Consider the following 11,103-nt stretch of genomic DNA (forward strand, 5'->3'; position numbering starts at 1 on the left):
ATATTTGTCATTACAAGAACACAGGAAACGCTTTTAAACGCCTTGATCAAAACAAATATGCAATGCATTAATTACAAATCAATCACCCATATACGCGTTTAAAGAAACAAATAGTAGGCTGGTGTGTTACCTGTATATCTCGATGGTCTGATACATAAAGTCTGATATTTGGAGACCTTCTGGGAGACGAAATGAAACGTTGACATGAGACAGAGTTTGACTTGTGAATGCTGCTCTGCAGGCAGCCTCTGTTTATTTATGCGTGATGTGTGGAAAACGAAACTTAGAATTCACGTTCCGTCTAGCGACTTGTGCTGCTAGTGTGAGATAGTGCACATCTTGAACTCATACCAACTAAATACACGGCCAGTATTGCAGATACCAAACTTATAAAGGTTTATGTTAGGGAGAGCAGTGTGATCGTGATCTATGAGATGAATCATCAGCGGTTTTCCAAATTCTGAACACATTTTAATGATCTCTAAATCACCGTAACTTTTACCTTCATACTATATGAGATTATTTCTTGAGTCTATGAAAGGGCTGTGACAGTGGGCTCTGTCGCTGTGCCGAGAGTCTGGGCCATGTCTGGGGGATTTCCTTCCTCCTCTCTGCATTTATTTTTGCTGCTTGTTCCGGGTGAAAAGTTTTTGCATGCAGTTACTTTATCTGGGAGAATTTGAAAGACTGACTCTATAGCCTGCAGTTTAGTATGACTCCGGCTGTACCTTGGTTTGCTATGCTGTTAGAATTTGGGAGCATTCATAAGCTTCCCTGACAGCTAAAACTGACCATTGTTACTTCTATGGCATGTACGTTTTAGTATAATACCAGCATTTCTGGTTTCATGTTTTTACTTGTATCTGGTATGACTAGAAAATAAATGGAGTGGAAAAAAGATCTGATCTATAGATGAATGCGAAGTACAGCAATTTATAGCACGTCTGCCACACAAAACAAATCCATAACACACCAAACACCATAAACAAGACTTGATCAGACTTTATTAATAGCCACAAAATACAATGAACGCACACAAAAGTGATATGATCATATACTGCACCATGAATGTGGATCGTACTCTTAAAACTGTTAACTTCACGTGCAAAACAGATAGAGTATCCCAGGAACCAGTAAACAAGAAAAGAGTTTCTCTGAGCACTTTTAGCACACAAGTAGACACACACACACACACACACACACACACACACACACACACACACACTCTAGTTATCATCCTTGTCATCCACACAGCAATGGCCCACACGGCATGCCTGGCACAGGTGGTTTTTGTGGGGTTTGGTCTTCGCTTCAGACTCTGATGATGGTCTTCCATTGTCTTCAGCCTTCTCCTCATCCTCCTCATGGTAGCAGTTTTTCCGAATTTTGTAAAACTGCCTGAGGAGGGCTTGTTCCACCTCTTTCTTGTCAAAACCAGGGAGATTGAACTTGTCACCTCTACAGCGAAGACAGGCCTGACCAAAAGGACGCATAATCACTGTCCCTTGGCCCCCCAGCAGCCGGTACCGGAACACCAACCTCACCTGCGCTGAATCCCAGGTCTTTTTGCAGGATACACACTGAAATCTGTGGAGAAATGATTACATGCTGTGAGGTACACATTTATTTTTATGTACTTACATTTATAGCTTGCTTTTTCCACATGTAGTAACTGAGCCTCCCTATGAGTCTGTGGCTCAAACAGTATTGTGTGGTTCTCTGAGTCACCATAAAGAAATTACATTTAGCAGCAGAACCAGTTTTTTAATCACAGAATGACATTGTTTTGATTCTGTGTGCAACCTCCTCCCAGTCACACGATCATTTGTCAGAGAACCTGCACACTCATGTGATCAGAGAGAAGGTGGAGATGGAAAACTACAACTACACCCACAGTCTGAAACATGTTGCCTCCTTTTTTTCTTCTGGTTTTGCTATGCTGTTGCTATGGATTTATATATTTTTATATATTTTTAATATTTTTATGTTGTCTTGCTGTTGTTTCACATTTTCAGTAACTATTACTTTACATATGTTTACGTTTTTATTGTTTATAAGTTAACATACTTTCCGTTTGCTTGGTGAGTGGAGACCTTCCAGCCTTTCTTCCTCTCCTCATAAGTGATTTCATCTGTCTTGTTGTAGTTAACCTTAAGAGTCCACCGGTCTCCATAGTCCAGCTCACTGTCATCATCCAGCAGTTCATTGAAGGTGTCATACCACAAAGAAGGAGTCCATTCTGGACAGGAGAGGGAAATAAGTTAGGCTGATGATCTCAGTGAATCATACACTTTTACAGAGATCAGTGTTATTTAATGTTGTGTAAAAGCAGAAGAAATGGTGTGCTGTGATGTGCAAGTGATGCACACCTAATCAAAAGAAATGTTTCACTGCCGCAAAAAAAAAAAAAAAATACATTTAAAAAGTTACCTGTCGATGTGGCCATGTTTCTCGATGTTTTGTTCTGTAAACCGAAGAACTTCTGGCTGATGCGATAAGTCACTGATGCTTATCAAGTCGCGAATGTTGCTCTGCTGCACGAAGCGTCTCTATTTACATCCTGAGAGCAGCTGTGCGTTTGGAAAACGAAACTTAACATCGCTTTCATTTTCCATGCAGCCATGTCCGACCTAAACAAGCCGGTTACAACAGAGCATGCTGTTATTAAACTGGCTACAAGGCACATTTCATTATTTTAAAGATTAATTTTGGTGGGTGTGTGCTTTTCATGTCTAATCATGTGTACTAACCACATTTGAACTTCATCTACAGTGTAGATGAGTGCGTCATGTAAAAGTGCAGTAATTTCTGCCTCACAAAACAAATCCAGAAAGTAATAAAATCCATAAAAGAAGACTTAATCAGACTTAAGACTTTATTAGTAGCCACAAATACAATGAAAATCACACAAAAGTAATAGAATCACATACAGTACAATTAATGTGTATCATATAAAGACTGGTAACTTTAAAATATGAAGGAAAGGTTTGTGTGCAAAATGCATTAAAAAATCCCAAAAGAACACCCCCCCGCCCCACACACACACACACACACACACACACACACAAACACACATTAATCATCATCTTACGCGCGCGCGCGCACACACACACACACACACACACACACACACACACACACACACACATTAGTCATCATTCTCATCATCCACACAGCAAATGCCCATGCGGCATGCCTGGCACAGGTTCTTCTCGTGGGGTTTGGTCCTCGCTTCAGACTCTGATGATGATCTCCCACTATCTTCATCATCATCTTCCTCGCGGTAGCAGTTTTTCCGAATTTTGTAAAACTGCCTGAGGAGGGCTTGTTCCACCTCTTTTTTCACGAAACCAGGGAGATTGAATTTGTTGCCTCTGCAGCGAAGACAGGCCTGACCAAAAGGACGCATGATCACCGTCCCCTGGCCCCTCAGCAGCCGGTACCGGAACACCAACACTACCCGCGCTGAAGCCCAGGTTCTTGTGCAGGATGCACACTCAAAACTGTGGAGAAACGATTAGACTGTGTTAGGTCCAAATATATTTTACGCGCTTGCATCTTGCTCTTTCCACTTGAATAGCTACGACTCTGGTTGAAATAATACTGTGAGCGCCACATAAAGCGAACAAACACTCATGTATTCATATGACCTGCATATTTGAAAGTTTATAAATGCAGGACGTGCGGCACATACTTTCCACGGGCGCAATATGTGGAGACCTTCCAGCCTCTCCTCCTCTCCTCCTCGGTGACTCTGTCTGTCTGATTGTAGTTGAAGTTGAGAGTCCACCGGTCTCCATAGTCCAGCTCATTGTCCTCATTCAGCAGTTCGTTAAATGTGTCCAACCATAAAGAAGCGGTCCATTCTGGACAAGAGAAGACGATAAGTTAAGCTGATGCTGTCACAAAGCAAAGCGGTCTGTTTTACAGTACACCAAAGATTCAAACAACCAGCACAGGTGCAAATTCTAAGCTAAACCATGTTACCTGTGTCCATGTTGATCGATTGTCTGTTAACTGAAGAGCTTCCAGCTGATGCGATGAGTCGCTGATGTTGTTCGAGTGGTGAATGTGGCTCTGCTGCTGGAGCGTCTCTGTTTATATCCTGAGAGCAGCTGTGCGTTTGGAAAACGAAACTTAACATCGCTTTCATTTTCCATGCAGCCATGTCCGACCTAAACAAGCCGGTTACAACACAGTGTGCTCTTATTTAACTGGTACATTTAATTATTTTGTAGATTTTTGGTGGCTGTGGGTGAAAACTGAATTGGCTAAGAGGGTATCAGTGTATGATCGCCGCCTAACATCACGGGCAAAAGTCAGTCGGTCACCTTCGTGCTTTAGTCAAGAACAGTCAAGAGCTACACAACCTCATTTGCTTTTCATGTCTAATCATGTGTACTAATCACTTATAAATCATGTGTAGTTTCAACGTTAACCACATTTGAACTTCATCTAAAATGTAGATGAGTGCGATAAACAGATAAACTGAGATTATTCATGTAAAAGTGCAGTAATTTCTGTCTCACAAAACAAATCCAGAAAGTAATAAAAGCCATAAAAGAAGACTTGATCAGACTTAAGACTTTATTAGTAGCCACAAATCAAATACAAAGAAAACCACAAAAGTAATAGAATCACATACAGTACAATTAATGTGTATCATAAAAAGACTGGTAACTTTAAAATATGAAGGAAAAGCTTGTGTGCAAAATACATTAAAAAAATCCCAAAAGAACCCCCCCGCCCCCCCTTCTATTACGCATGTGAGTGCGTGTGTAAAAGCAGCAGGATATATATTGTAGCGGGTCAGGGCTGTTCGGGGTTCTGTTTGTACAGTTATGTTTTGTTTGTGTTGCCATAGTGACGGGTGACGCCCTCTCGCTGCGACGGTGTGCCCTTCCGGGGTCAGAGGGCGCCCTGTGTGTTGTTGTTGTTGCTGTGCTGTTGCCGCGCTGAGCAGTTAGCTAGCGGCAGTGTTCTTCTGCAGATGTCAATAAACGGCTGTGCTCCCTGGCTAGCTCACGGGAAGCAAAAAGACTGGTAACGTTAAAATATGAAGGAAAGGTTTGTGTGCAAAATGCATTAAAAAATCCCAAAAGAACCCCCCCCCCCCCCCCACACACACACACACACACACACACACACATTAGTCATCATTCTCATCATCCACACAGCAAATGCCCATGCGGCATGCCTGGTTCTTCTCGTGGGGTTTGGTCCTCGTTTCAGGCTCTGATGATGACCTCCCACTGTCACCCTCCTGGTGGTAGCAGTTTTTGTAAAACTGCCCGAGGAGGGCAGTTCCACCTTCTCAGGTGTGTGTTTGGAAAGCGAAACTTAACATTGCTTTCCTTTTCCATGCAGTCTCCACTATTGCATCATTTACTTGGACTTTTTCCTCTCGATTCAGTGTAGTTTCAGTTCATTTCCAGAGTGTTTGCTCTTTTCAGTTTAGTTTTTATTGTTTGCAAATGTTTCAGTTTTAGTTTTTATCGTTCATGCACGGAGGACATATGTCAGAGGCAAGAACATCTGTACAGGTACAACAATAAAAACAAGCAGCCACTCTTAGTCCTGTAGACAACCATAGTCTCAATAAATGCCTCACCAGGCAAGTTTTTATTATTAATATTACTCATTTATTTACGTCCATCCATCCATCCATTCGCTACCGCTTATCCTTTTCAGGGTCGCGGGGGGTGCTGGAGCCAATCCCAGCTGTCATAGGGCGAGAGGCGGGGTACACCCTGGACAGGTCGCCAGTCTGTCGCAGGGCTAACACACACTCATTTATTTACGTATTCTTTTATTTCAATAAACTAACAGATACTGAAACTCAGGATATTTCATGTTCCTATTCTGGGCTTCTCTGCTCGGGCTGCTGCCCCTGAAGTCTCAGCTGACTGCAGATTGATCAGTGGTTGTTAATCAACGGTTATGAGAATTTGCATAATTATGATGAAGGAACTGACCTCACAGCCCTTTGTTCCTTCAGTGGGCTGGTTTCAGTCATTGTGCAAATGTACTGTTTATAAGGTTGGGGAAACCTGCAGTCAGCTGAGACTGAATAAGTCACTTGGATGAGTGACGAAGCGTTTCTCCCACTGAAAACGCTACGTCCAGATGAACAGAATCAACTTCTGGACAGATAGGATAAACTGAATCAAATGATAGTGCACTATCACTGCTGCTCATATCAGGAAGTGCATCCAGTGCAAAACCTGTGCCAGGTCAAAAGATGCAGATATGGGAAATAAAGGAGCTCCTGCAGGAGTCAGGAGAGTGTCCTGAAGTGTTACTTATTACCTGACATAAACAACTAAATATGAAGTTGAGTTTTCTCATGTGTTCTTGATTCTCCTGTGACTTTCCTCTGCGCTGTGGCATTCTTATCTGAAAGCACTTCACACCCGTGGGGAATTTTCTCCTGTGTATTTTGTAAAAACACCCCGGAGCACAGTCACCTTCAGCAAAACTGCTGCATGTCTGTCCTGATAAGCTCTGTGATAACTATAATCTTTGGCTCATTCCTGAATGTTTGGATGAAGAAGAAAGCTTATCAAACTTTTCTAATTGTTTTTACCCAGTTTTAGAGCTTCACAGGTGATTTTTACTGTTGTCTATTAATTTCTAGTAAATTAAGGGGAAATAATATATATTTAGTGTTATGTCTGTATTAATGATGCTTTGGATGCATTTTATACTTGTGCCTCTGTGTTCTGTGGTTACACAATATTTGTGCAAAAAATAATGAATGAAAATAATTGAAATGTTTGTAAATTATTCTTTGAAAGTGAAAATATGCTCTAAACTTTCGCTGTTAAATATTTTTCGCTGCTCTCCCTTTTTGACTTTACACGGTAACAACAATAGAAAATGAAAATAAATGAAAACAATGGGAGGTGCTCAGAATAGGAAGCCTGAAGTCATTGAACCAGTATTCGTGCACACGTATGTCAGTTTAGTAGTTCAGGCTTTAACATTCCTGTGGACTCGAGCTTCCTGTGGTGTTTTATATTTTTATGTGTAGTTTAAGTTTATTATCACGTTCCCATAAAAAAAAAAAAAAAATCAAGGCCAGCAGTTTTGTAGCTCAGCTCAACATAATGACAGTGCTGGATTTTTCCATATTTGACTCAGGTTACTCTAAATTTGTGTTACGTGCAAATAAATCCTTCCTGAACCAAATCTTTCCTCTCGTCAGACATCCTGAAACATCTGCAGGAACTTTTTTTGGGCAGTTCTTTTGAAGGATGATCTAAATTAATTTCAGCTTCTATAAAATCCCATCCCATAAATCCCATTTATTCTCATGTCTATTACAGTAAAAGATCAATTCAAGAAAAATAAAAAAAATAGATCGGAGAAACCCAACTTGATCACAATTTCACAAAATTTTATTACTTAATTAGTACGAATACAATACAATAAAAAAATATAGAAAATTTATCATATCTGGTGATTGGTCCTGTTTTTTTGTTGTTGTTTTTTTACCACACCAAGAACCTTCATAACAGTAAAGAGCCTTTAAACTTCAAATTGCTGAAGAAAATTTCATGTGCAAACTGGAAAAGGAGGCTGTCATGGCACTCACACTTTGATAGACACACACACGCGCACAAACACACACACAAACACGCATGCACACACTTCTAGCTGTCATCCTGACAGCAAATGCCCATACAGCATGCCTCACACAGGGTGTCCTCGTGGGGTCTGGTCCGCACTACGGTGGACTCTGTGGATGACACATCGTCGTCATCATCATCCTCGCCGTAGCAGTTCTTCCTGATTTTGGCAAACACCCTCAGCAGAGCATGTTCCACCTCATTCTCGGAAAATCCACCAAGCTCAAAACCATCTTGGCACCGACGACAGGCCTGACCGAAGGGCCGCATGATCACTGTCCCGCGGCCCCTCTGAAGCCGGTACCGGAACAACACCACCACTCGTGCTGAGGGCCAGGTCTTTCTGCATGACGCACACTGAAATCTGTGGAGAAGTGATTAGATACAGAGCACAGAGTTATTTTCAGCCTAGTAGTTATCGCTAACCTTGCTATCTCAGTGCAGGCGTTCATTTTTCCCATATCGCAGCTGCTTTATCATATTGCTCTTCTAAACCGTATAACTTTCCAGCCAGATGACTTTATAGGGGAGGGTGGATGGGGCCAGTATGGTTGAGGTTGGATGGAAGGATGATGACAAATCACCACAGGCCACATCAGTCCTTTTCCCCTTCTTTCTCACGCTTATCATTTGCTTATTGAGGTGTGACTGCCACGTAGAGATAAACCATGAGGAATAAGAAATGATAAGACTTTTTGTGCAATCCTCAGTTCTGTTTCTAGAAAATGAACTGCTTCTTTCCTCCCTTGTTCCTCATTAATTAAATGAACGTTGTGCTTCCTTTGAGTGGAAAACAGACTAGGAGACACACAAGGCTTTAGTGGGCAGTCTGGCACCTTGTGGGTCCAACTTTCTTTCTGATTTTAGGTTAGAAGAAGAAACTCGCTCAGGTAACTTATTTAACCAGGTGGCAGAACAAGTTTCTCTCCATTTGAGTAGACTGCTTTGTGAGACAGCTGTCACACAGACATGTCATCAGATCAGCTGTTTGCTCATGTGGACAGGAATGGGTGGAGATTGCGTAACCATAGCAAGGAAATATTTGTATCTATGTCTCCTTTGCAGCATATGTATTAATATTTTCAGTGACTGTTACCTCACACAGGCTCTATTTGAAGGAAATTAACGCAAGAAATGTTGAGAGTATTCAGGGAACGTACTTTCCACGGGCACAGTGGGCATAAACCTTCCAGCCTCTTTTCCTCTCGTCCTTGGTGACTGTGTCTGTCTGGCTGTAGCTAAAGTTGAGAGTCCACTGGTCTTCATAATCAAGCTGATTGTCCTCATACAGCAGGTCATTAAAGACGTCTAACCATAAAGCAGGAATCCATTCTGCACAAAGGAGTAAAAAAAGAACACAAAAACAAACTAAACTACACAACATCACTGTCATTTGGATAGAAAAAAGCAAAAATTAAGAAAAAAGAGCAGACAGTGAAAAATAAATGTAAAAAAAATCATCAAGCTCATCAAAAAGCTGTTTTCCCCTCCTCGGTTTTAAATTAAGAAGTTTAACGCTGCTACTTAAATGCTGACGCAGCAGCCATGGTGATCAAAACAAACACTGCAAGAAATTAAAAAAAAAATTTTTTTCCCACCTCAAATTAATAAAATACTCAATGAAATAAATGATGTCTTACCTGTGGATCTGCCCATGCTGCTCGGCTGTGGATTAACTCTGTCCGCTGAGGTGAAACGTCGACGTGAAATAATCAGCGTTTGATTCGTGAATGTTGACCTGCAGGCAGCTTCTGTATATATGCTCTAATATCAGCTTTGGCGTGGAATCGAAACTTAACATCAGTTTCATTTTCCCTTCAGTCTGTGCGAAAATATGACGCAGAGCTCGCGAAACATCAACAACATAAACAAAGTGTTTGCGCCACAGTTTGATCCCAGTTTTCCTGACGTTTGAATATGCGTGCCCTATTTTAGAAGTGGATTTTATGAATAATCTACAGCACTGAATCATGCACAGAGTCGTCAAAACATTAAAAAAGGGCAGCACAATAATGTGAGACTCGGTTAAAAACATGATTTCATTTATAGCAATATCAGTGAAAGTGTAACAATAAACCTCAGAATTACAAGATGGGAGTTAACAACAGTTTATTTATTTATCATTTTCCACAATTGATCAATTATTTTACCCTCTTCAAGAGCTCCTTTTGTATTTTTTAATCTTATTGCTATCAAGTCTAAGGAAAAACACGTTTAGTCGCCTTCGTCAGTGGATTGCGTTTATTATTCGAGGTTTTTGTTACATTTTGAAGAGATTTGCAAACTATTTTAAACTTCCTCTAAGGACACTTTCAAGTTCCGCCCAGTAGAGGGCAGTATAACACAGATAGCTAACACCATGCTCCACTGCTGATGATCCTCTGGAGCTCAGTGGAAACAAGGCTTTAAGGACTCTGGACTCCTGTCATAAGATGGTTTCTTCTAAGCAGGATCAGCTTTCCATTACGATACGTAAGTGTGGTTACATATAACATATTTAGTATGGCTGGAAAGCTGGGGAGAGGAACCACATAAGGTCGTACTGATGACTCTAAATGACCCCCACAAAAGTCACCTGCTAAAAACATCCACAGATATTTTCTGTCTTCAGTGATCAGGGTACATTTCTCTAAATTCAGTCATAGGTCGAACTGTCTCGTCAGCCTGTTTTGTGGCAGATAGCCATCATTACATCGCTGCATGTTTACACCTTTAACATTCTTAGTCACCTGCTGATCTGCAGTTTCATCCTGCAGCCCACATATGACACTTTGGCAGAGTTCAAGTCAGAGTTATTAGTACAAACAGAACCTCTTGAGATTTGCAGTCGTGGTCAGAAGTTTGTATCCACTCATTAGTGACTTAAATCTTAATGTGATCTTGAGCTTTTGATAAATTCTTTGAACTGTTCTTTTTCCAGGGTCGAATGACTGTATATCACATATCTTTAATAATAATTGAGTGCACAAGTATTAATTTATTTTGGATTTTCTCTAATCCCCACAGGATCAAAATTATATATACACTCACTTTGGTCTTTTAGTAAGTGGTGCTGAAGGCTCTATAGTGTACTTTAATTTAAAATAGCCAAGAGCTGTAAACATCACATGACTGACTACAACTGGCAGTTTCTCTTTGCAATCAAAAAAAGGATTTGCGTAACTGCACTCACTGGATTGACTGATACTCAGAAGAACAGGAAAGTTCAAGATCCATTTCCAAACAAGTACTGACTCCAAGATCATCAGTTCATACATTTGCAAGTACAAGTTTATTCAGATATGTCGCTACTTTGCCAAGGTCTCTGGGAAGACCCAATCTGTCACCCTCAGTGACAGGAAATTGGTTTGGAAACAAAGCTATTGTGCCAAGATTGACCATGAAGGAGAGGCCACGTGCCTGTCAAGCATGGTGGTGGTGGCATCATGCTGCAGGGCTGTTTTATTGCTAGTGGTACAGGTACAGTGCACAA

General features: G+C 41.0%; 3 protein-coding genes across 3 annotated transcripts; all 3 read right to left on the bottom strand.

Moving 5' to 3' along the window:
* Positions 1-987: 987 nt before the first annotated feature.
* Positions 988-2,773, bottom strand: LOC309698919 (receptor-transporting protein 4-like). Its single transcript, XM_082521673.1, has 3 exons — positions 2,431-2,773; positions 2,068-2,239; positions 988-1,587 (listed from the first exon to the last, which is right to left on the bottom strand). Exons 1-3 carry the CDS (start codon positions 2,444-2,446, stop codon positions 1,227-1,229), a joined length of 549 nt encoding a protein of 182 aa, XP_082377799.1. The 5' UTR covers positions 2,447-2,773; the 3' UTR covers positions 988-1,226.
* An 88-nt stretch (positions 2,774-2,861) lies between these two features.
* Positions 2,862-4,097, bottom strand: LOC309698920 (receptor-transporting protein 4-like). The gene is made up of 3 exons (XM_082521674.1): positions 3,988-4,097; positions 3,695-3,866; positions 2,862-3,503 (listed from the first exon to the last, which is right to left on the bottom strand). The coding sequence occupies exons 1-3, from the start codon at positions 3,995-3,997 to the stop codon at positions 3,149-3,151; spliced, it is 537 nt and encodes a 178-aa protein (XP_082377800.1). The 5' UTR covers positions 3,998-4,097; the 3' UTR covers positions 2,862-3,148.
* A 3,285-nt stretch (positions 4,098-7,382) lies between these two features.
* On the bottom strand, positions 7,383-9,642 carry LOC309698672 (receptor-transporting protein 3-like). The gene is made up of 3 exons (XM_082521270.1): positions 9,272-9,642; positions 8,792-8,963; positions 7,383-7,995 (listed from the first exon to the last, which is right to left on the bottom strand). The coding sequence occupies exons 1-3, from the start codon at positions 9,285-9,287 to the stop codon at positions 7,656-7,658; spliced, it is 528 nt and encodes a 175-aa protein (XP_082377396.1). The 5' UTR covers positions 9,288-9,642; the 3' UTR covers positions 7,383-7,655.
* Between the last annotated feature and the right edge of the window lie 1,461 nt (positions 9,643-11,103).

This window comes from Aulonocara stuartgranti, assembly GCF_965226115.1.
Source record: "Aulonocara stuartgranti genome assembly, chromosome: 22".
Classification (NCBI taxonomy): Eukaryota; Metazoa; Chordata; class Actinopteri; order Cichliformes; family Cichlidae; genus Aulonocara; species Aulonocara stuartgranti.

Excerpts from the sequence above, each read along its gene's own strand:
- LOC309698919 (XM_082521673.1), bottom strand. Across the intron at positions 1,588-2,067 it reads ACTCACCAAGCAAACGGAAA|ATTTCAGTGTGTATCCTGCA; the intron begins GTATGTTAACTT and ends ATTTCTCCACAG.
- LOC309698920 (XM_082521674.1), bottom strand. Across the intron at positions 3,504-3,694 it reads ACATATTGCGCCCGTGGAAA|TTTTGAGTGTGCATCCTGCA; the intron begins GTATGTGCCGCA and ends GTTTCTCCACAG.
- LOC309698672 (XM_082521270.1), bottom strand. Across the intron at positions 7,996-8,791 it reads GCCCACTGTGCCCGTGGAAA|ATTTCAGTGTGCGTCATGCA; the intron begins GTACGTTCCCTG and ends ACTTCTCCACAG.